The sequence below is a fragment of the Eucyclogobius newberryi genome, unplaced genomic scaffold, assembly GCF_026437365.1.
Source record: "Eucyclogobius newberryi isolate DKJ021-1_F unplaced genomic scaffold, fEucNew1.0.hap1 SCAF_3, whole genome shotgun sequence".
NCBI lineage: Eukaryota > Metazoa > Chordata > Actinopteri > Gobiiformes > Gobiidae > Eucyclogobius > Eucyclogobius newberryi.
In genome coordinates, this window is record NW_027315945.1 from 36,446,100 (window position 1) to 36,471,494 (window position 25,395).

Consider the following 25,395-nt stretch of genomic DNA (forward strand, 5'->3'; position numbering starts at 1 on the left):
CAGCTTTTATTTTAGCTCCGTTTGAAGAGCGCCGTCCACTAGAACCTGCCGTAAATTACCCGCCGCACGAGAGGCAATTTGTGGCTCTGACGGGTTATTCCCAAAGACAACACGAGAAAAGGCTCGCTCACAGTTCGCCTCATTTGCATCGCATCAACATAACACGAGCTTCAGAAAAGAGCGCCGCCGCAAAGAGGTCCTCCACGTAACGGAGAACGGGCGTGGAAAAGAAGGCCTGTCACGAGAGGCCAGTCAATAAAAGACGAACGATGGCGAGGGCAATGGCGAGGGCGATGGCGAGGGCAAGGGCGATGGCGAGGGGGAGGGCGATGGCGAGGGCGATGGCGATGGCGAGGGCGATGGCGAGGGCAAGGGCGATGGCGAGGGGGAGGGCGATGGCGAGGGGGAGGGCGATGGCGATGGCGAGGGCGATGGCGAGGGCAAGGGCGATGGCAAGGGCGATGGCAAGGGCGATGGCGAGGGTGATGGCGAGGGCGAGTTCGTCTTCAGGCGAGAAGCCAGTTCAATAAATGTCGGACAGAACAAGTTTTTTTTAACCGCACAATCACATCACAGCTGATGTTTGTTACATGTTTGACACAGAAATTGTTTTTAATGTAATGTAATGCAATTTAATTTAATGTGACTGTATTTAATTGTATATTTATAAATGCATAAAAAATAAAAACAAGAAACAGGACCTAGGTAGTAGGGTAAAAAAATTAAATTATACTAATAGTAGAAATAATAACAATAGTACAATGGAAAAACATAAATAAAACATTAAGTTTAGATGTAATTTTTCCATTTGTCTGATGTTTATTACTTTGTCAGTCCAGTCCTTTTGTACAGGTCGTTTTAAAGGCACGACACGTTTAAAAAAGGAGACTCACTTTAACTGGTACGTGGTAAAAGTTTCTCAGATCGAAGAAGTTAACTTTAAATTGTCTTCTGTTTTGGGGAAGAACTTTTTATTCCTCGTTTTGACCTGAGCAGTTCCAATAGCTTTTGTCGCATCTGAGGTGGACGGCGTCTGCGGTGGACGGTGTCTGCGGTGGACGGTGTCTGCGGTGGACGGTGTCTGCGGTGGACGGCGTCTGCGGTGGACGGCGTCTGCGGTGGACGGCGTCTGCGGTGGACGGCGTCTGCGGTGGACGGCGTCTGAGGTGGACGGCGTCTGCGGTGGACGGCGTCTGCGGTGGACGGCGTCTGCGGTGGACGGTGTCTGCGGTGGACGGTGTCTGCGGTGGACGGTGTGTGTCTGCGGTGGACGGCTTCTGCGGTGGACGGTGTCTGCGGTGGACGGTGTCTGAGGTGGACGGCGTCTGCGGTGGACGGCGTCTGCGGTGGACGTGTCTGAGGTGGACGGTGTCTGCGGTGGACGGCGTCTGCGGTGGACGTGTCTGAGGTGGACGGTGTCTGCGGTGGACGGTGTCTGCGGTGGACGGTGTCTGCGGTGGACGGTGTCTGCGGTGGACGGTATCTGCGGTGGACGTGTCTGAGGTGGACAGTATCTGCGGTGGACGGCTTTCTGCGGTGGACGGTGTGTGTCTGCGGTGGACAGTGTCTGTGGTGGACGGCGTCTGCGGTGGACGGCGTCTGCGGTGGACGGTGTCTGCGGTGGACAGTGTCTGAGGTGGACAGTGTCTGCTTTGGACGGCTTCTGAGGTGGACGGTGTGTGTCTGCGGTGGACAGTGTCTGCGGTGGACGGTGTCTGCGGTGGATGGCGTCTGCGGTGGACGGTGTCTGAGGTGGACGGTGTGTGTCTGAGGTGGACGGTGTGTGTCTGAGGTGGACGGTGTGTGTCTGAGGTGGACGGTGTCTGTCTCAGGTGGACGGTGTGTGTCTGTGGTGGACGGTGTGTGTCTGAGGTGGACAGTGTCTGCGGTGGACGGTGTCTGCGGTGGACGGCGTCTGCGGTGGACGGTGTCTGAGGTGGACGGTGTGTGTCTGTGGTGGACGGTGTGTGTCTGAGGTGGACGGTGTGTGTCTGAGGTGGACGGTGTCTGTCTGAGGTGGACGGTGTGTGTCTGTGGTGGACGGTGTGTGTCTGAGGTGGACGGTGTGTGTCTGAGGTGGACGGTGTGTGTCTGAGGTGGACGGTGTGTGTCTGAGGTGGACGGTGTGTGTCTGGTGTGTGTCTGAGGTGGACGGTGTGTGTCTGTGGTGGACGGTGTCTGAGGTGGACGGTGTCTGAGGTGGACGGTGTCTGCGTCCACTAAATGTCCTCGCAAAGTAGAAAAATATCATTATTTTGCTTTTCCTATGAATATGACTTCTATTATTGTTGTCAAGCTCATTATTGATCATCTTCTATTTCAATCTCCAGAAACTCTATGAACTCGTTGCTTTGTGTTTGTTCTTTAATCTGACAAAGTGATATTTCTATATCATCTCTGACAGGTCAAAAATCCATAAAGAAAAGGCAACAAATGTGTGCGATTCATTTATTCATGTGTTATTTATGTATTTATCGGAGTAAAGAGCGTTCCTCCTCAGGTCCAAGAGCAAATCGATTTTACAATAAAAACATGACATATATAATACATAATAACTATGAAAAGCTCATACAAACAGAACTATTGCTTTTGCACCGAGACGGTGAGAGGCACTTTATTCACCCACAAAAACTCCTCTAAGTATGAAGTGAATGTGACAGTTTTCAGGGTTTAAATATATGACAAATTATGCTTCAAAGTATGTGTTATGCAATTATGAAATCATAGAGGGGCAATTTTAGGTGATTAAAAAGGTTCTCGTCATTTCACAGGAACAAACATCTACAATCACGATCCGGACGGGCCAGGTGCAGGGGGAGGGCCAGGTGCAGGGGGAGGGCCAGGTGCAGGGGGGAGGGCCAGGTGCAGGGGGAGGGCCAGGTGCAGGGGGAGGGCCAGGTGCAGGGGGAGGGCCAGGTGCAGGGGGGAGGGCCAGGTGCAGGGGGGAGGGCCAGGTGCAGGGGGAGGGCCAGGTGCAGGGGGGAGGGCCAGGTGCAGGGGGGAGGGCCAGGTGCAGGGGGGAGGGCCAGGTGCAGGGGGAGGGCCAGGTGCAGGGGGGAGGGCCAGGTGCAGGGGGGAGGGCCAGGTGCAGGGGGAGGGCCAGGTGCAGGGGGGAGGGCCAGGTGCAGGGGGGAGGGCCAGGTGCAGGGGGAGGGCCAGGTGCAGGGGGAGGGCCAGGTGCAGGGGGAGGGCCAGGTGCAGGGGGGAGGGCCAGGTGCAGGGGGGAGGGCCAGGTGCAGGGGGGAGGGCCAGGTGCAGGGGGGAGGGCCAGGTGCAGGGGGGAGGGCCAGGTGCAGGGGGGAGGGCCAGGTGCAGGGGGTCTGTGTAGTAGTCTTTTTAAAGCTGTTGTTTTAAGTAGCAATTAAAGTGCAAATGAAGTGTCGTTGCATTACACACTCCCCGAGGCTCAGACTGTCACCGTGACGACGATCACACTCTTTATATCAGACGCATCCCTCAACAAGTTCCTTCAGCGCCACACAAAGACTCTCATGTTAGAATAAGAACAAGGCATGGCTATAATATACTAGAAATAAAACAAAAGATCTAAGTTAGATTAATTGTGTTGAATCACAGGTCAAACTCGCTGCGATTCAAGCTCAATGGTGGAGCGTCTGAGCAGCTGTGGACGCCTTTGTGGTCACATGATGTGCTAAATTGGCTTTTCTAACATTGTTCCTTCATCAAATACACACCTGGAGTAGCATTTAGCTTCATTCACGCAACTTGTAAGGTTTTCTTTTCATCTGTGATGTTTTCTCTACATCTGTGACGTTTTCTTTCCATCTGTGACGTTTTCTTTCCATCTGTGACGTTTTCTTTCCATCTGTGACGTTTTCTTTCCATCTGTGACGCTTTCTCTCCATCTGTGACGTTTTCTCTCCATCTGTGACGTTTTCTCTTCATCTGTGACGTTTTCTCTTCATCTGTGACGTTTTCTCTTCATCTGTGATGTTTTCTCTCCATCTGTGACGTTTTCTTTCCATCTGTGACGTTTTCTCTCCATCTGTGACGTTTTCTCTTCATCTGTGACGTTTTCTCTTCATCTGTGACGTTTTCTCTCCATCTGTGACGTTTTATCTTCATCTGTGACGTTTTCTCTTCATCTGTGACGTTTTCTCTCCATCTGTGACGTTTTCTTTCCATCTGTGACGTTTTCTCTTCATCTGTGACGTTTTCTCTTCATCTGTGACGTTTTCTCTCCATCTGTGACGTTTTCTCTCCATCTGTGACGTTTTCTCTTCATCTGTGACGTTTTCTCTTCATCTGTGACCTTTTCTCTTCATCTGTGATGTTTTCTCTCCATCTGTGACGTTTTCTTTCCATCTGTGACGTTTTCTCTCCATCTGTGACGTTTTCTCTTCATCTGTGACGTTTTCTCTTCATCTGTGACGTTTTCTCTCCATCTGTGACGTTTTCTCTTCATCTGTGATGTTTTCTCTCCATCTGTGACGTTTTCTCTCCATCTGTGACGTTTTCTCTTCATCTGTGACCTTTTCTCTCCATCTGTGACCTTTTCTTTCCATCTGTGACGTTTTCTTTCCATCTGTGACGTTTTCTTTCCATCTGTGACGTTTTCTCTCCATCTGTGACGTTTTCTCTTCATCTGTGACCTTTTCTCTCCTCTGTGACCTTTTCTTTCCATCTGTGACGTTTTCTCTCCATCTGTGACGTTTTATCTCCATCTGTGACGTTTTCTTTCCATCTGTGACGTTTTCTCTCCATCTGTGACGTTTTATCTTCATCTGTGACGTTTTCTCTCCATCTGTGACGTTTTCTCTCCACCTGTGACCTTTTCTTTCCATCTGTGACGTTTTCTTTCCATCTGTGACGTTTTCTTTCCATCTGTGACGTTTTCTTTCCATCTGTGACGTTTTCTTTCCATCTGTGACGTTTTCTCTTCATCTGTGACGTTTTCTCTCCATCTGTGACGTTTTCTCTCCATCTGTGACCTTTTCTTTCCATCTGTGACGTTTTCTTTCCATCTGTGACGTTTTCTCTCCATCTGTGACGTTTTATCTTCATCTGTGACGTTTTCTCTCCATCTGTGACGTTTTATCTCCATCTGTGACCTTTTCTTTCCATCTGTGACGTTTTCTTTCCATCTGTGACGTTTTCTTTCCATCTGTGACGTTTTCTCTCCATCTGTGACGTTTTCTCTCCATCTGTGACCTTTTCTTTCCATCTGTGACGTTTTCTTTCCATCTGTGACGTTTTCTCTCCATCTGTGACGTTTTATCTTCATCTGTGACGTTTTCTCTCCATCTGTGACGTTTTATCTTCATCTGTGACCTTTTCTCTTCATCTGTGACGTTTTCTCTTCATCTGTGATGTTTTCTCTCCATCTGTGACCTTTTCTTTCCATCTGTGACGTTTTCTCTCCATCTGTGACGTTTTCTCTCCATCTGTGACGTTTTCTCTTCATCTGTGACCTTTTCTCTCCATCTGTGACGTTTTATCTCCATCTGTGACGTTTTCTCTCCATCTGTGACGTTTTATCTTCATCTGTGACCTTTTCTCTTCATCTGTGACGTTTTCTCTCCATCTGTGACGTTTTCTCTCCATCTGTGACCTTTTCTCTCCATCTGTGACGTTTTCTCTCCATCTGTGACGTTTTATCTTCATCTGTGACGTTTTCTCTCCATCTGTGACGTTTTCTCTTCATCTGTGACCTTTTCTCTTCATCTGTGATGTTTTCTCTCCATCTGTGACGTTTTCTTTCCATCTGTGACGTTTTCTCTCCATCTGTGACGTTTTCTCTTCATCTGTGACGTTTTCTCTTCATCTGTGACGTTTTCTCTCCATCTGTGACGTTTTCTTTCCATCTGTGACGTTTTCTCTTCATCTGTGACGTTTTCTCTTCATCTGTGACGTTTTCTCTCCATCTGTGACGTTTTCTTTCCATCTGTGATGTTTTCTCTCCATCTGTGACGTTTTCTTTCCATCTGTGACGTTTTCTTTCCATCTGTGACGTTTTCTTTCCATCTGTGACGTTTTCTCTCCATCTGTGACGTTTTCTTTTCATCTGTGACGTTTTCTCTCCATCTGTGACGTTTTCTCTCCATTTGTGACGTTTTATCTTCATCTGTGACGTTTTATCTCCATCTGTGACCTTTTCTTTCCATCTGTGACCTTTTCTTTCCATCTGTGACGTTTTCTCTCCATCTGTGACCTTTTCTTTCCATCTGTGACCTTTTCTTTCCATCTGTGACGTTTTCTTTCCATCTGTGACGTTTTCTTTCCATCTGTGACGTTTTCTTTCCATCTGTGACGCTTTCTCTCCATCTGTGACGTTTTCTCTCCATCTGTGACGTTTTCTCTTCATCTGTGACGTTTTCTCTTCATCTGTGACGTTTTCTCTTCATCTGTGATGTTTTCTCTCCATCTGTGACGTTTTCTTTCCATCTGTGACGTTTTCTCTCCATCTGTGACGTTTTCTCTTCATCTGTGACGTTTTCTCTTCATCTGTGACGTTTTCTCTCCATCTGTGACGTTTTATCTTCATCTGTGACGTTTTCTCTTCATCTGTGACGTTTTCTCTCCATCTGTGACGTTTTCTTTCCATCTGTGACGTTTTCTCTTCATCTGTGACGTTTTCTCTTCATCTGTGACGTTTTCTCTCCATCTGTGACGTTTTCTCTCCATCTGTGACGTTTTCTCTTCATCTGTGACGTTTTCTCTTCATCTGTGACCTTTTCTCTTCATCTGTGATGTTTTCTCTCCATCTGTGACGTTTTCTTTCCATCTGTGACGTTTTCTCTCCATCTGTGACGTTTTCTCTTCATCTGTGACGTTTTCTCTTCATCTGTGACGTTTTCTCTCCATCTGTGACGTTTTCTCTTCATCTGTGATGTTTTCTCTCCATCTGTGACGTTTTCTCTCCATCTGTGACGTTTTCTCTTCATCTGTGACCTTTTCTCTCCATCTGTGACCTTTTCTTTCCATCTGTGACGTTTTCTTTCCATCTGTGACGTTTTCTTTCCATCTGTGACGTTTTCTCTCCATCTGTGACGTTTTCTCTTCATCTGTGACCTTTTCTCTCCATCTGTGACCTTTTCTTTCCATCTGTGACGTTTTCTCTCCATCTGTGACGTTTTATCTCCATCTGTGACGTTTTCTTTCCATCTGTGACGTTTTCTCTCCATCTGTGACGTTTTATCTTCATCTGTGACGTTTTCTCTCCATCTGTGACGTTTTCTCTCCATCTGTGACGTTTTCTTTCCATCTGTGATGTTTTCTCTCCATCTGTGACCTTTTCTTTCCATCTGTGACGTTTTCTTTCCATCTGTGACGTTTTCTTTCCATCTGTGACGTTTTCTTTCCATCTGTGACGTTTTCTCTCCATCTGTGACGTTTTCTCTCCATCTGTGACCTTTTCTTTCCATCTGTGACGTTTTCTTTCCATCTGTGACGTTTTCTCTCCATCTGTGACGTTTTATCTTCATCTGTGACGTTTTCTCTCCATCTGTGACGTTTTATCTCCATCTGTGACCTTTTCTTTCCATCTGTGACGTTTTCTTTCCATCTGTGACGTTTTCTTTCCATCTGTGACGTTTTCTCTCCATCTGTGACGTTTTCTCTTCATCTGTGACGTTTTCTCTCCATCTGTGACGTTTTCTTTCCATCTGTGACGTTTTCTCTTCATCTGTGACGTTTTCTCTTCATCTGTGACGTTTTCTCTCCATCTGTGACGTTTTCTCTCCATCTGTGACGTTTTCTCTTCATCTGTGACGTTTTCTCTTCATCTGTGACCTTTTCTCTTCATCTGTGATGTTTTCTCTCCATCTGTGACGTTTTCTTTCCATCTGTGACGTTTTCTCTCCATCTGTGACGTTTTCTCTTCATCTGTGACGTTTTCTCTTCATCTGTGACGTTTTCTCTCCATCTGTGACGTTTTCTCTTCATCTGTGATGTTTTCTCTCCATCTGTGACGTTTTCTCTCCATCTGTGACGTTTTCTCTTCATCTGTGACCTTTTCTCTCCATCTGTGACCTTTTCTTTCCATCTGTGACGTTTTCTTTCCATCTGTGACGTTTTCTTTCCATCTGTGACGTTTTCTCTCCATCTGTGACGTTTTCTCTTCATCTGTGACCTTTTCTCTCCATCTGTGACCTTTTCTTTCCATCTGTGACGTTTTCTCTCCATCTGTGACGTTTTATCTCCATCTGTGACGTTTTCTTTCCATCTGTGACGTTTTCTCTCCATCTGTGACGTTTTATCTTCATCTGTGACGTTTTCTCTCCATCTGTGACGTTTTCTCTCCATCTGTGACGTTTTCTTTCCATCTGTGATGTTTTCTCTCCATCTGTGACCTTTTCTTTCCATCTGTGACGTTTTCTTTCCATCTGTGACGTTTTCTTTCCATCTGTGACGTTTTCTTTCCATCTGTGACGTTTTCTCTCCATCTGTGACGTTTTCTCTCCATCTGTGACCTTTTCTTTCCATCTGTGACGTTTTCTTTCCATCTGTGACGTTTTCTCTCCATCTGTGACGTTTTATCTTCATCTGTGACGTTTTCTCTCCATCTGTGACGTTTTATCTCCATCTGTGACCTTTTCTTTCCATCTGTGACGTTTTCTTTCCATCTGTGACGTTTTCTTTCCATCTGTGACGTTTTCTCTCCATCTGTGACGTTTTCTCTCCATCTGTGACCTTTTCTTTCCATCTGTGACGTTTTCTTTCCATCTGTGACGTTTTCTCTCCATCTGTGACGTTTTATCTTCATCTGTGACGTTTTCTCTCCATCTGTGACGTTTTATCTTCATCTGTGACCTTTTCTCTTCATCTGTGACGTTTTCTCTTCATCTGTGATGTTTTCTCTCCATCTGTGACCTTTTCTTTCCATCTGTGACGTTTTCTCTCCATCTGTGACGTTTTCTCTCCATCTGTGACGTTTTCTCTTCATCTGTGACCTTTTCTCTCCATCTGTGACGTTTTATCTCCATCTGTGACGTTTTCTCTCCATCTGTGACGTTTTATCTTCATCTGTGACCTTTTCTCTTCATCTGTGATGTTTTCTCTCCATCTGTGACGTTTTCTCTCCATCTGTGACCTTTTCTCTCCATCTGTGACGTTTTCTCTCCATCTGTGACGTTTTATCTTCATCTGTGACGTTTTCTCTCCATCTGTGACGTTTTCTCTTCATCTGTGACCTTTTCTCTTCATCTGTGATGTTTTCTCTCCATCTGTGACGTTTTCTTTCCATCTGTGACGTTTTCTCTCCATCTGTGACGTTTTCTCTTCATCTGTGACGTTTTCTCTTCATCTGTGACGTTTTCTCTCCATCTGTGACGTTTTCTTTCCATCTGTGACGTTTTCTCTTCATCTGTGACGTTTTCTCTTCATCTGTGACGTTTTCTCTCCATCTGTGACGTTTTCTTTCCATCTGTGATGTTTTCTCTCCATCTGTGACGTTTTCTTTCCATCTGTGACGTTTTCTCTCCATCTGTGACGTTTTCTCTTCATCTGTGACGTTTTCTCTTCATCTGTGACGTTTTCTCTCCATCTGTGACGTTTTCTTTCCATCTGTGATGTTTTCTCTCCATCTGTGACGTTTTCTCTCCATCTGTGATGTTTTCTTTTCATCTGTGACGTTTTCTTTCCATCTGTGACGTTTTCTCTCCACCTGTGACCTTTTCTTTCCATCTGTGACGTTTTCTTTCCATCTGTGACGTTTTCTTTCCATCTGTGACGTTTTCTCTCCATCTGTGACGTTTTATCTTCATCTGTGACGTTTTCTCTCCATCTGTGACGTTTTATCTCCATCTGTGACCTTTTCTTTCCATCTGTGACGTTTTCTTTCCATCTGTGACGTTTTCTCTCCATCTGTGACGTTTTCTCTTCATCTGTGACCTTTTCTTTCCATCTGTGACGTTTTCTTTCCATCTGTGACGTTTTCTCTCCATCTGTGACGTTTTATCTTCATCTGTGACGTTTTCTCTCCATCTGTGACGTTTTCTCTCCATCTGTGACGTTTTCTCTCCATCTGTGACGTTTTATCTTCATCTGTGACCTTTTCTCTTCATCTGTGACGTTTTCTCTTCATCTGTGATGTTTTCTCTCCATCTGTGACCTTTTCTTTCCATCTGTGACGTTTTCTCTCCATCTGTGACGTTTTCTCTTCATCTGTGACCTTTTCTCTCCATCTGTGACGTTTTATCTTCATCTGTGACGTTTTCTCTCCATCTGTGACGTTTTATCTTCATCTGTGACGTTTTCTCTCCATCTGTGACGTTTTATCTTCATCTGTGACCTTTTCTCTTCATCTGTGACGTTTTCTCTCCATCTGTGACGTTTTCTCTCCATCTGTGACGTTTTCTCTCCATCTGTGACCTTTTCTCTCCATCTGTGACGTTTTCATTACCACTGCGTTTGTTTTTTAACCATTCGATTCCCTCTGCTGCCAGTAGATGGCGCCAAACCTCAGTTAGAGTAGTGGGAAACGGCAGAGCTACCGATGCTAATTATGATCATTAAAACTAAAATTAAAACACAATCTACCAAACTAAAGGTACTCAGGAACACGTTTAAAGACTGACGTGTCCTTTGACTTTTGCGTCTGAAATGTCTAAATACGACACACGATTATATCAAAGCCGTAGTAAGAGTCGGGACACAACGGCAGAATGCTAGTTTAGTCACTTTAGCCCCGAGCTAGTCCAGAATACGCGCGCAAATGTGAAATAATGCCGTGTTATTCGTTATCCGCCGACGTCTCTAAAGCCCGACAAACTGCCACCTTCAATTTCCCCCGCGCCGCGCTGACAAAGCCGCACGTCGCTTCGCTGACCCCTTGTGGTTATATTTAGCGTTTCCGTCGACTCCGTTCTATTTAAAACCCCCAGATGTGTGTTGTCACTCTGCCGTGTCATCCTATTTACGGCTCCTTTTTGAGTCGGGCCCCGCCGCCGCCGCCGTCGACGGGTCCGCCGCGGCGACGACAGCCCATCAACGGATCGCGGCGGACGAGAGGACGCGCTCGTAAAAATAGCCCGGAATGAAAGCAAACAGTGGAATAATGAGCGCGGCGCGGTGTCCCCAGAGGCGCCCGAGTCACCGGTGTATCGAGAGGGGGCGGGGCCGGTGTGGGACAGGCGGGACGAAAGGACCGCGCGTGACGGGAGGAGAGGTGGTCGCAAAACACGCCGAGAAGGGAAAAACGGCGAAGGTGTTTTGTCAGCAATTAAGGCGCAAAGGTCAAATATATTACGCTTCAAGGTTAAAGGACACTTTATGTGTATTATTCGTATTGTTCTTGAGCGATAAACGTGTTTTTGAAAGCCAGCTCATGTTCTAGAAGTTAAATGAACGTTGAAAGCACGTGTGATTTTCTAGTAGTCGGGTGTTCCCTTGTCAGGATTGGTGTTCAGCTCCATCTGCTGGGGAAATTCACATACGACATGTTAACGTGAGCATGGAATGAACGTGATTTGAGTCTGGGGATGGTCGATGGACATAAACACAGCACAAAGAGACTTGCCGGGACTTTACCTCTGACTTCATGAATATGGGAATTTTGAAACGGAGTGTTTTTGTGAGGCTCAGGGGTGAAAAGCGTTACTAACACGAGCATGAATGTGTTTATGACGAAGGAACAAAGTTATGACATAAAAGCTCAAAAAGTCAGTCTCCTTTAACGTGCCTCCGACAGATTAAGGTGAATAGATTTAAAATATAGTTAAATATCAGAATAGCTCAGTTTTTTAAGTTTACAATTGTACTTCCTGTTTGTAATTGATGACATCACACTGGGGAATTATCTTGCAACCAAGACAAAACTCATCTTATGTCAATGTCTAATTTGACGAATAAAAATATATACGAGAGGGACTTTATTTTGTTGAATTAATGTTTAGAGTCAGAAAAGTTGTTTCTTTAGTGTAAATTATGCATAAACGGTTTCCCCACAAATAGCTAATTAAACTTATATTCATATTTAGGCTAAAACAGGTATAAATACACCAAATAAAGTCCAAAATAGTCATACGCACTTTAAAGTTCAGGGACTACAATGAAAACAAAATAACCAGTGACTTAATAGTAGTTTGTTTTATTGACTACAATTTAATTTAGTATAATCACCCACAAGGCCCAGACTGTCACCCACACTTCCCTCAGTCTACCCCAGGGCAGCTGCGGCTTTGACCACCGATTATGAGGTATAAAATAATATATGTAGAACAGGATTCATGTTTTTCCATTATTAGATACACGATATATGTGAGGATCGCCCACCTTCTTTACATTCCCTTTAAAACGTTGTGAAAGTCGTTTAATTTAATGACTTCCCTGCGTTTTATTTCCACTCTGGACTATTCTACTGAACATTGTGACAGTTCCGCGAGTGGCCAGCAGGTGTCTCTTCTCCTCCACCGTAGAAGCGCACAAAGGCTTTATCAGAGGGTTTGGGATATTAAACGCCGGTGTGGGCTGTGGACGTCTTACTGTGCAGAGATCTGATCGCGCCGCAACAGAAACTGAATCTATTTGTTATAAGAACATTTAGATATTTTGGCGCGTTTAATTAAAAGATAAGAGCAGTGCGTCCCAATTCTGTCCAGACCGCGAAAAACCTGGGTTTATCTCTTTATCACGGCGAAGATGTAGTGTTCTTGGCATTAGAGTACACTTTTACACACTTGTAGGTATTTATAGTGTAAGAAATTCACTTGTACAATTAAAAACGCTAAAAAAAAAACATGCATGTGAATACTAGTGAAATATAATCATAGTTTTTTCCATAATCGTTAAATGGACTAAAAAAATGTACAAAAAGACGTTTCTATTTTTCAGCAATTGACTTCATTCATTTTTCTTTTCTTGAAATATTTAATTTAGATATTTTTTAGTTTCAATTTATGTCTAAATAATAGAATTTACTTTGAAAATTCACATTTAAAACGGCAATTGATAAAAACACTGACAAACGACCGAAAGGCTTGTGTGTATTTTTGAGATTTTTTTAGAGCGAAACTATAGATTGCGTTTTTTATGCAGATTTAGACAGGATATTTTATGATATTTTATGGTTTGTGGAGTAAATTATGGCACGTCAAAAACCTTTGCTAATCGCGCCCATTTGTATTTCCTATTTCGATGAGTCTCGCAGCCCTACTTCCGTCTCCGCATTAAGTTGGTAATGTCTTCAAAACGTCTCGGCGTACAAGAGAAATCATCTTTGACGAGTCGACTGATCAAAAAAAAGGAATTGCTGACGAGTCGACCGCTAAAACAATCGTAAGTTGCGGCTTTTCCACTTGCAATCTTTGGGTTCGACAGACAGAAGCCGTCCACCGCCACAATCGAACCAGGACGTTTTAAGATTCATGTTTAGCGCGAGCATTTCAGACATTTACACGCGCAGTAACATGGAAAATAACATAAAACCTGACATTTGAACTGTTGGATTAATGTGGAAACTACACGCATTTCAGAGCATGTTTGTGGAGGTCTGTAGAGGCCAAGTGTTTGGCCCGACCAGCTAGTCTGGGTCTGGAACCGGACTGTAGGGGAAGTCGACAACTATCCAAACATGGGACGGTCCAAGCACGGGACGGTCCAAGCAAGGGACAATCCAAGCAAGGGACAGTCCAAGCACGGGACGGTCCAAGCACGGGACGGTCAAAGCACAGAACATCCAAGTATGGGATGGTCCAAGCACGGGAGGGTCCAAGCACGGATCGATTCAAGCAAGGGACGGTCCAAGCACGGGACGGTCAAAGCATGGGACGGTCAAAGCACAGGACATCCAAGTATGCGACGGTCCAAGCACGGGACGGTCCAAGCACGGGACGGTCCAAGCAAGGGACGGTCCAAGCACGGGATGGTCCAAGCAAGGGACGATTCAAGCAAGGGACGGTCCAAGCATGGGACGGTCCAAGCAAGGGACGGTCCAAGCAAGGGACGGTCCAAGCAAGGGACGGTCCAAGCAAGGGAAGGTCCAAGCGCGGGACGGTCCAAGCGCGGGACGGTCCAAGCGCGGGACGGTCCAAGCGCGGGACCATCGAAGCGCGGGACGATCGAAGCGCGGGACGATCCAAACGCGGGACGATCCAAACGCGGGACGATCCAAGCGCGGGACGGTCCAAGCACGGGACTGTCCAAGCAAGGGACGGTCCAAGCACGGGACGGTCAAAGCATAGGTCGATTCAAGCAAGGGACGGTCCAAGCATGGGACGGTCCAAGCAAGGGACGGTCCAAGCAAGGGACGGTCCAAGCACGGGACGGTCCAAGCACGGGACGATCAAAGCACGGGTCGATTCAAGCAAGGGACGGTCCAAGCAAGGGACGGTCCAAGCAAGGGACGGTCCAAGCATGGGACGGTCCAAGCGCGGGACGATCCAAGCAAGGGACGGTCCAAGCAAGGGACAGTCCAAGCAAGGGACGATCCAAGCGCGGGACGGTCTAAGCACGGGACGGTCCAAGCGCGGGACGGTCCAAGCGCGGGAAGGTTCAAGCGCGGGACGGTTCAAGCGCGGGACGGTCCAAGCGCGGGACGATCGAAGCGCGGGACGATCCAAACATGGGACGGTCCAAGCGCGGGACGGTCCAAGCGCGGGACGGTCCAAGCGCGGGACGGTCCAAGCGCGACCTCTGCCGCTCATTCGTGTCTCTCATTCAGAACAAAATATTCAACTTAATTTACCTCAGATTCACAGTTTGTTTCTCCGTCCTCCGCGTTATTTTCGTTGTATTCTTTCCTCGCCATGTTTGTTTAGACAGCAACGGACCGCGCGTCTCTCCGATTGGCTAATCCTCCCGTTGATCACGCCCTTTGTAAATCGCCGTGCCTGGATACGACCCCAGAACAACACGTCTTCGTACAGAGTTCTCAAACGTGCTACTTTGTGGTTTACAGAGCGCATACCTACACATGACCTACACATGACCTACACATGACCTACACATGACCTACACGTTACCTACACATGACCTGCACGTGACCTACACATTACCTACAAATTACCTACACATTACGTAGACAGTACCTACACGTGACCTACACGTGACTACACATTACCTACAAATTACCTACACATTACCTAGACAGTACCTACACGTTACCTACACGTGACCTACACGTGACTACACATTACCTACACATTACCTAGACAGTACCTACACATGACCTACACGTGACCTACACGTTACCTACACGTTGCCTACACGTTACCTACACATGACCTACACGTTGCCTACACGTTACCTACACATGACCTACACGTTACCTACACATTACCTACACATGACCTACACATTGCAGTCTGTGACATCATAACTGCTAGTCCTATATAACGCTCAATGAGGCCGGGTGAGAGCAGGACACACCAGCAATAGATCCTCTGCTTTCCACGGCCAAACTCCATCGTTCTGTCGGTTCGCGTCATCGGACACACGCTCAAACGTCGGGTCGCCGAAAAAGAAGGAACGCAGGTGTCAGTTCATCGCAGCCGCTTTCTGAAAACCCTTCTTCTCCGTGACTTTCTTCCATGACATCACTAAATCCTTTACTTGATCTGCCGCCCACACTTCATACACTTCTCTCGGCGGAGACGGGGCCGGAGAGTCGCCGGAGCCGATCGATCGGCGACCGCTTCTTTCAGACGCTTTGGGCTTTTGCTCTGAGGCGGTTTGACGTGACCGGGTTGGGCCCAAAATAAACCCGCGGGCCACCAACGCCGGCGGATTTGAGGTGTTTAGGCAGGTGCGGCGGAAACGTGCGCGAATAATGGAATCGGATGCACCGCTTTACGAGTTCTTCTGTGGAAAAGAGCAAAAACTGGGTGATTTTTTGCGTAGAAATTGCACTTAATTCAGTCTTTTTGGTTCATTTGATGGTTTATTTCTGGTTGAATCCTGGACTAATGCTACATAAGTGCAGAGTCTGTTTGTCCCTGACCTGATCTAGACTTTTGTGGGATCCAACTTTGCTCTGGTTTAGTCTTAGTCACCGTTTTCCCTCATCAAAGTTGCATTTGGAGTGATTGGTGGATGTTTTGAGTGATCCTTGGACGCCTTTGTCTTCCCACATTCTGCTCTCTGTTTAACACTCTTTGTTCTGCAACTGTAATTCCTTTAAACGGTATCGTGACAAGGCGGCTCTGCGAAGGGCGACGTGCCGCGAAGAGGTAAAAATACGATAGCGTACGATAAGTCAGTTTTAGAACAATACTGCAATTTGAAATGACCGAAATACACAATGATCCACGAGTGTCGCAGATTAGAACGATACGGCAAACAAAAGCACGATAGGTCTATTTGAACTTTGGTCACATGACACAAACACTGTCCATCGAGCTTTGTTACAGGAACGTCAAGATCATCGGGATAATCGATAATCAGGATTATTCAGGTCACAATAGAATCGTGAGAAGCAAAAACTAATGGCAATTTAGAAGCTTAATTATGTCTTTTTAGTTCAGTTTATTGTCCAAAAAATCCACCTAAATGCAAATAACTTGTTTTTATCTGAATGTTTTTTTAAAAATCAAATTTAAGTTTATTCAAGCAAAATTTCTAGTCACAAACTTGAAGAACAGTAACATTTTTACCACGTGAAAGAAGGAAAATTAAAAATGTCATTCATTGTTTGGTCACAGTCTCAATAATCGTGAATAATCGTGACGTTTTTTTCTCTCACAATAATCAAAACATTATCATCTGATATCGTGACATCCCGACTTAACAATAAATAAATACCATATTAGACAAAAACATATTGCACTGGAGTGTAAGTCGAATTTTTTTGGGGAAATTTAATTGCGATCAAAGAACATGGTGAATAGGTGTACGTATGCTAACGCTAACACCTTCAGCTACATGAGGCACAGACAGAACTGTGGTAAGTGTCTGGTATGTTAACGTAACATATGAACAGTTATTCAGATCACTATAGCATAAAGAACATGCTAACAAGTTTACCAAAGCATCAGTTTTACCCCAAATCACTAAATCCATTGAATTCTTCTTCCTCTGTGTCACTTCTAAACAACTCCACAAACTCCAGAGGAAGAGGAAGTGCAGATTCTTCTTCTGCGTCGCTTGGAGCCTTGAGCGCCCTCTTGTGGTTGTCAGTGTGAAAATAACAAATAATATCACATACAAGTCGCTCTGGAGTATAAGTCGCACCCAATACTATGAAAAGAGGTGCGACTTATAGTCCGGAAAATATGGTATGATAAAAGAAGATAACATGACCTACAACAGCGCAGTAAAGGTCAACACTTTCCTTTCCCTCGTTCACGTTTCTGCTGAACATTCCTTTGTCCAAAAACCAAAGCTCACTTTTGTGCCGTTTCGATTGCTTTAATACATGAATCGAGCACTACTTTAGCTCTACTTTAGCTCTACTCTTCCCCGTATCGTCTGCCTCTCCTGTTATAATTACGCACGGCGCTCTCCATTAGTCCGTCGGTGTTTGTGGGTCCGATCTGCTCCGGTGAAAGGGCCCGGGCCACTTTAAGCCCACACAGGGAGATAATGCACCGCTTATTTGCACTCTGGAAATTGCCCCTCGTTAATATTTATAGCCTAAAAAATAATCTTCCGCGCGCGCAGTGAAAGACGTGATTATTTAAGCGGGTTTTCCACTGCGTTCCGTGTGCTCCTAATGTGGTTTAAGGGGCCTTATCGCTCAGAGTGGAGAGGCCGTCAGTCAGGATTAGTGTCGACTTCTCGACACACCAGAGCCACAGTCGATCCCGGTGTGTGCAGCGCGTGTGGGCGGAGTTTAGGCAAAAATTAAAACAATATGCGACATAACGTTTGATTTAAGCCTCAATTCAATCATGCATAATGAATTAGGACAATGAAATATTTTTTTTTTTTTTTTTACTGTCTTACTTTTTTTTTTATATTTTTGCTTATTAGGCCACCGTTATTTTATTACTTGGTTTACGGATTTTGAAGTGAAATATATTGAACAGGCGGACAAAAAATATAAATATAATTTCAATTACAAAAGATTTTTTTTTCATAAAACATTAATATAATAATTCAAGGAAATACGGCGACAGGCAGGAAAAATAGAAACATTTGATGAATTTGGCACCGAAGTCTCTGAGTACGAAACAGCGGAGGTGACATTTCATCCACTTTGGAGGAGTCCAGAGGCTTCATCACTTTGGAGGAGAGTCCAGAGGCTTCATCACTTTGGAGGAGAGTCCAGAGGCTTCATCACTTTGGAGGAGAGTCCAGAGGCTTCATCACTTTGGAGGAGAGTCCAGAGGCTTCATCACTTTGGAGGAGAGTCCAGAGGCTTCATCACTTTGGAGGAGAGTCCAGAGGCTTCATCACTTTGGAGGAGAGTCCAGAGGCTTCATCACTTTGGAGGAGAGTCCAGAGGCTTCATCACTTTGGAGGAGAGTCCAGAGGCTTCATCACTTTGGAGGAGAGTCCGGAGGCTTCATCACTTTAGAGGAGTCCAAAGGCTTCATCGCTGCTGCTGCAGCAGGTGATTTCCATGACATCACGGTCACATGTTTTGTTTGTTTAGTACATCTCAGACTGTATCATCCCCAACACTGCACTTGCATAGTTTTTCAAGACACAGATATGGCCTCCAGAAAGTACGGTTATGTGAAACCACGTGCTGAGCGCTCTGAGCGCGCTGAGCTGAGAGCTGGCCACTGTGGCGACTCCATTCAACACTTTCCTTTCCCTCGTTCACATTTCTTAAACTTAACTCTTGACAAACAGAAAGTCGGGTGCAGCAGTTTAAAAACAACAAAAGATGATTTGGGTAAAGCACTAAATTAAGGTAAATGACAGAAACACATTTCTAAGGTTCATTTTAACGTTCAGGCTGCTGAGCCTTTTGCACATTTATCCTGATAATAATATGATTCATGACATTTCCCCTGCTCTGAACGTCCTTCATCCATCCACTTCTTCCTCACGTGTGCTTTTCCCTTTGTGCTTTTCTTCTTCTCTGATCAATTATCCGGTCCGACTCCACGTCCACTAAACTCTTCCTCTTCCTCCAGCACGGCGCCGCCGCGGAGGCCATTAACATCCACGCGCGCCTTTATAATGAGGACTCCAAATATCACTCAAAAGCTCCTGTTTCCGAAGCTTATAACCAGGCCACGGCGACACACCGACTCTTACTCCCACGACGTCATCTGCCGTCTGCGCTTTCTGTTTTAGCACCGGCGTGAAAAGTGATCTGATTTGTACACATATCCCCCTTTTTAAATGGGAGAGGAGATTAGAGGAGGCATCCATCTTGGCCGGGCTCGGGGGGGGAAACACCGGCAAAAAGGTTACTAAATTTATCACTCTGCCTCCTACTTTCCCTGCGATTTGAATACGAGGGGGGAGGGACGGGGGGGGGAGGAGACAGGGGAGACAGGGGGAGGAGACGGGGGGGTCCGCATGACCGTCTTATGTGGCAAAGCCAATGCACAGAGAACATTAATTACACCGGATGCACAGGTATATGAAGGTGTACGAGAGAGGCCATGACGTCTAATTATTCAGTCGAGGGAAATAAATACGGCGTGATATGATATGATTGATAATATACCGTAAAGTATAGGTCGCAGCAGCTAAAAAATGCATCATAGAGAAGGAAAAAACATATATAAGTCGCACTGGAGTATAAGTCACATTTTTGGGGGAAATTGATTCGATAAAATCCAAGATCAAGAACAGACATTTCATCTTTTACACAGTTTAAAATAATAACAGATGAGAGAACATGGTGAATAGGTGTACGTATGCTAACGCTAACACCTTCAGCTACATGAGGCACAGACAGAACTGTGGTAAGTGTCTGGTATGTTAACGTAACATATGAACAGTTATTCAGATAACTATAGCATAAAGAACATGCTAACAAGTTTAACAAAGCATCAGTTTTACCCATAATCACTAAATCCATTGAATTCTTCTTCCTCTGTGTCACTTCTAAACAACTCCACAAACTCCAGAGGAAGAGGAAGTGCAGATTCTTCTTCTGCGTCGCTTAGAGCCTAGAGCGCCCTCTTGTGGTTGAAAATAACAAATAATATCACATATAAGTCGCTCTGGAATATAAGTCGCACCTCGGCCAAAACTTATAGTCCGGAAAATACGGTAATTGAGGAGAGACAAAATGCTCAATTGCGGAAGCTGTAATATTTTACATTTATAATTACGTTTATGTCATATTTATAGGTTCTGCTTACACTCCTCGCAGTCTTATACGTTTGTAACCGTCTTCTTTTGTCTTCGTGGTACTTAAGTACTTTTAAGTACTTTTAAGTAAAAAAGACACATTGTTTTACTGACAGAGGATTGGCTGTGCATCTCTCGATTACAAAGCTCGTCATTGTTCATTTTAAACAGCTGGATCACAGGGCAATTCAAATTAGATTAATTGCAAGGCTAATGATAGCATAATCAACGTCTTATTTAGTTTATTATTAGCATCCTTGTTAGCGGCTGGTCTTACCGTTGTGGTCAAATGTGTCCAATTTTATGTTTTGTGCAAGAAAATATGAAAAGGTCTTATGAAAAAAATGAATATGCAAGCAAAGGTTATACAAAAATGTACTTAAAAGGTCATGAGATTTACAGTTTATGGAGCTACATAGATTATATTAATACAGTAGGTGACATCTTTAGCTTCTCTATGACTTCATGTACTATATCGCTTTTCAAAAAGTAAAAAACAACAACAACAAAACAGCAAATATTAAAAACACTTCCCGGACTAGCTTGATGCCGCGCGATAGTTAGCGTCGAGCGTTTCTCGTTTGCGTCTACGGTTTACCGGCCGTAACCCGGGTGACGGCGGGAGGCGGTCTTACCTGTTTGTCGCACTGGCCGTAGTCGGGGCCCTGGTCCGGCTGGAAGACGCAGATGTCGCCGCTGTTCTTGGCCATTTCGATGAGCGCCATGGCCGTCCTCACAGTGGCGTTACGGGCGTGGACGAACACCATCACCTGGACGGGATAAAACACCCATAAGTCATGGCGGAAAAAGAGTAAACACGAAGATAAAGGTTAGTTTAAGCGTTTATAAAATGCTATAACAGTATTTATAACAGGTTTTATGACTAATTTCTCTAAAAAGCAGTTAAAGCAGCGCCGCAGGAGATCTCTGGCACATATAGAAGATTCAAACCAAACCGGAACATTCTCCATGGAGTCATATAGATTTTATGTGAAAGTCAGATCTGTGGAGAGGCAAGCCAGTAAGTAGAGTATGTTTTCTAATTTTTTTATTTATTTTTTCACAATAACATACTAAAAATCTGACTTCTTTTCCCCCTTGTTTGAAAACATTGGCACAGTTTATGATGTTGGAATAGTTTTTTAATTCAACTGTTTTTGACTTTTTTCGGCTGGATTTGAGCGTTTTTCGTTGCGTTCGTTGTGTTGTTGTGACGTGAGCTAGCTCCGAGCGAGCCCACCAGCCCCCCCCGCGCCCTCCGCGCTAAAGTACGGCGTGTCGTCGGTACACGTTTATATACACATTTATATGAAAGAGGAACTTGACGAACGATCGGGACACGCACTGGAATCGCTTTAATTCAACTTGTTTTGACTTTATTCGGCTGGATTGAGTGTTTTCGTCGTGTCGTTGCTATGTGCCTTGGCTCTGAGTCCCCCGGCTCCGGCCCCGCCCCCCGGCTCCGGCCCCGCCCCCCGGCTCCGGCCCCGCCCCCCGGCCGGCGCCGTACCGCGTTTCCACAAAGGAGGAACTGATGAAACTGCAGAGAACAGTCGTCTTACCCGGAGATCGTCACGTTATCCCGGCGCAATACTGACCTAACTTAATACTGATGTGCAATTCTGTCGTATGTGCAATTACTGTGAAATTCATGTGCAATCTATGTGCTGTCGTGACACATATTCATGTGCAATTACTGTCGGGATCACATGCAATGGTATTTATTTATTTATTTGTCTATGGGAGTTTTTATTTATTTATAGGAGATCTTCTACTGAAAGTGTTTTTCAGACTTCCTATAAGTGATCTGTTCTTCTGTATCTACCTCTGTATCTACCTGCGTTGCACCAATGAAATTTCCCCATGTGGGACAATAAAGGAATATCTTATTTTATCTTATCTTATCTTATGTTACCTAGCATCATGGCGTAAGCAAGGGCCAAAGGTTGAAGTTTCTTGAAAAACTGCCACTCGACTGATGTAAAACGGTGATAAAACGGTGAATGTGAACCGTACCGGAGAGAACGTCGCCGCTTTACGAGAAACAAGACGCAAACGCTTTTTCTCTTCGTTTTTCATTAACAGAAGGAAGTATAATCACATACAAACTAAAGAGCGAGTGTTTCTCAGGAGAGTTATCTTCGGGCCGAATATACAAGTCTCACTGGAGTCGCATTTTTGTGTGAAATCTATTTGAAAAAATCCAAGACCAAGAACAGACATTTCATCTTTTACACAGTTTAAAATAATAACAGATGAGAAAACATGGTGAATAGGTGTACGTATGCTAACATGCTAACGCTAACACCTTCAGCTACATGAGGCACAGACAGAACTGTGGTAAGTGTCTGGTATGTTAACGTAACATATGAACAGTTATTCAGATAACTATAGCATAAAGAACATGCTAACAAGTTTACCAAAGCATCAGTTTTACCCCAAATCACTAAATCCATTGAATTCTTCTTCCTCTGTGTCACTTCTAAACAACTCCACAAACTCCAGAGGAAGAAGAAGTGCAGATTCTTCTTCTGCGTCGCTTAGAGCCTAGAGCGCCCTCTTGTGGTTGTCAGTGTGAAAATGACGAATAATCACATATAAGTCACTCTGGAGTATAAATCGCACCCCGGCAAAAACTGTGAAAAAAGGTGCAACTTATAGTCCAGAAAATATGGTACTTACAAAGACGTTCAAATAAGGTGAAAACGTTACTCAGTCCTGCTTTAATACACGCAAAATGATGTTCGATGACGTATTGCGAAGCGTTCCAGGCGATCAACGACATCGCCGCGGACGCTTTACGGAAAATGTTACTGTCGGAAAAGTTAAAATCCAAGAATGTTGAATGCGATCCCGGACATTTGTGGTAAAAACTCTCCCTTTTCCGTCTCAGTTCAGCAGCAGAATCACCCGAAGCCCATGAAAGTGTCGTGGACTCGCTCCGTCCAGGCGTTTTCCTTCAGCGTTAGAAGCGCTCTGACATATATTAATTTCACCTGGGAGGATCTGATGGATGAATTTTCTTTATGATTTTCCCGGCAGCCTCGTTTTGGGGGAGGCCGCTGCCAGGGAGAAGTTTAATAAGGCGAGTGTTGGTGCACAATGCCCGCACGCCGCTCGCCGCCGCTGATAAAACCGCCTTCAATAAATAACAGAAGCTGCATCGGTCTCTCCGGACGCCGAGAACACACAGATGTTTGCTCCACACATACCGTTTGTTTCTAAATCTCATATTTCAATGAGAGGAAAGGAAAACAACCAATGCACATCGCGGCTGTTTATTTACGATCGTAGGAGTGCATTCTGGGAGATCAATTTAGCATTCAAACTGATGAAGAAGATGAAACCACAGCATCCTTCTTAACAAGTGGACGTCTTTTTATTCCACAAGAATCAATAATAAACCATAAACTAGAGTAGATTAAAGGTGCACTATACGGGGAAACGCTACATGTATGTACCGTAATTTTTGGACTATAAGTCGCACCAGAGTATAAGTCGCACCAGCCAAAAAATGCATAATAGAGAAGAAAAAAACATATACAAGTCGCACTCGAGTATGAAATGCGGTTGAAAGTGTGAAAATAACAAATAATATCACATATAAGTCGCTCCGGAGTATAAGTATATAAGTATAAATATAAGTATAAGTTGCACTCCGGCCAAAACTATGAAAAAGGGTGCGACTTATAGTCCGGAAAATACGGTATTTGTTTTACTTTGCCTTGAATGTTCCACAGTATGGCATTCATCTTAAAGACTGCAAGACCCGCAAAGTGTTTAAAATCCATGTTCCCGTTCCCTTGGGGAGTCCGTGCTCCGCAGACGTGGCTCGGTCCGGAGCAGTATTCAGGTCATTAGACGAGTGAACCTGCGCCGCATTCATCACGCGCACACCGCAGTGCACCATGGCAACAGACGGGTAACAACACGGATTATGTGGCACAGAGGATGATTGTGATATTAGGTTCTGAGAAGGAGCTGCTGATATTACAACAGTAAAATCATCTTTAATATTTAGTCATGAGCTGTTTTTGGTAAAGGTTTAAAAAAAGAGCCAGATCCATGTTTTTTTTGCCCACAATTCTTAGAAATTCTTAATTTGTGTAATCCTCATTCATCCAGGACTTTTGGATGAAAGTCAAAACGTCCAGATGTTGTTTAAAAATGAGATCAAAGCTGTAAAAAAAGTAAAATACCGTATTTTCTGGACTATAAGTTGCACTTTTTTCATCGTTTTGTCCGGGGTGCGACTTATACTCCAGAGCGACTTATGTGTGATATTATTCGTTATTTTCACACTGACAACCACAAGAGGGCGCTCTAGGCTCTAAGCGACGCAGAAGAAGAATCTGCACTTCCTCTTCCTCTGGAGTTTGGATTAAATGTCTGTTCTTGGATTTTATCGAATACATTTTTTTCTTCTCTATTACCGTATTTTCCGGAGTATAAGTCGCACCAGCCAAAAAATGCATAATAGAGAAGACAAAAACATATATAAGTCGCACTGGAGTATGAAATGCAGTTGCAAGTGTGAAAATAACAAATAATATCACATATAAGTCGCTCCGGAGTATAAGTATATAAGTATAAATAGAAGTACAAGTCGAACCCCGGCCAAAACTATGAAAAAAGGCGACTTATACTCCGGAAAATAAGGTAAATACAATAAATACAGTTCTATACATCCAAGTCAGATCTTCTGTAAAACCTTTTCTTGACATTTTAATAATAATGAGCTCGAGCCGCTCTTGGCGCAGGTTTTTTTCCACATTTTTGACAGTTGTTTTTCATAATTAACGGCGGCGATGGTTAAAATCCGGCTGAAGGCTGGTGCACACTACGTCCGTTATAACACCGCTCGCAGGACAACAACGGCTTTCGACGGGAAGCAGATGGAACGCTAAACTCTGGATCCACACTTCCTTTCCCCGGCGGACATTTTGTGGAAACGCGGTGCGGAACAGCCAAGCCGATAAGGACTTTAGAGACTTCCAGATAAGCACACTCCGAACACTAAATCTTCACCAAATATTCTCTCGCTGGTGGAAGAAGTTCAGCGCGATGTTTTCAAAAGGGAATTGAACTTTCACGCTCGCCTCCCAAACGACTCTCAGAACGTTTACCGAGAACGTCCCGGGTAAATAAGCACTCAGGTTTGGCTTTGATAAGAGTACACTTCTACTTCCTGCTGCAAACAAACTGCAGTACTGCTTTATCTCATGAGGAAAACTGCAA

General features: G+C 44.7%; 1 protein-coding gene across 1 annotated transcript in view; it reads right to left on the reverse strand.

Annotated features, from left to right (window-relative positions):
• ascc3 (activating signal cointegrator 1 complex subunit 3) overlaps positions 1 to 25,395 on the reverse strand; it is a 227,263-nt gene that overhangs the window by 63,954 nt on the left and 137,914 nt on the right. Inside the window, exons 14-16 of the mRNA XM_072461519.1 lie at positions 20,793 to 20,927; positions 989 to 1,715; positions 269 to 504 (exon numbers count right to left, since the gene is read on the reverse strand). Coding sequence (XP_072317620.1) covers positions 269 to 504; positions 989 to 1,715; positions 20,793 to 20,927 — 1,098 coding nt within the window. The remainder of the gene's footprint in view (positions 1 to 268; positions 505 to 988; positions 1,716 to 20,792; positions 20,928 to 25,395) is intronic.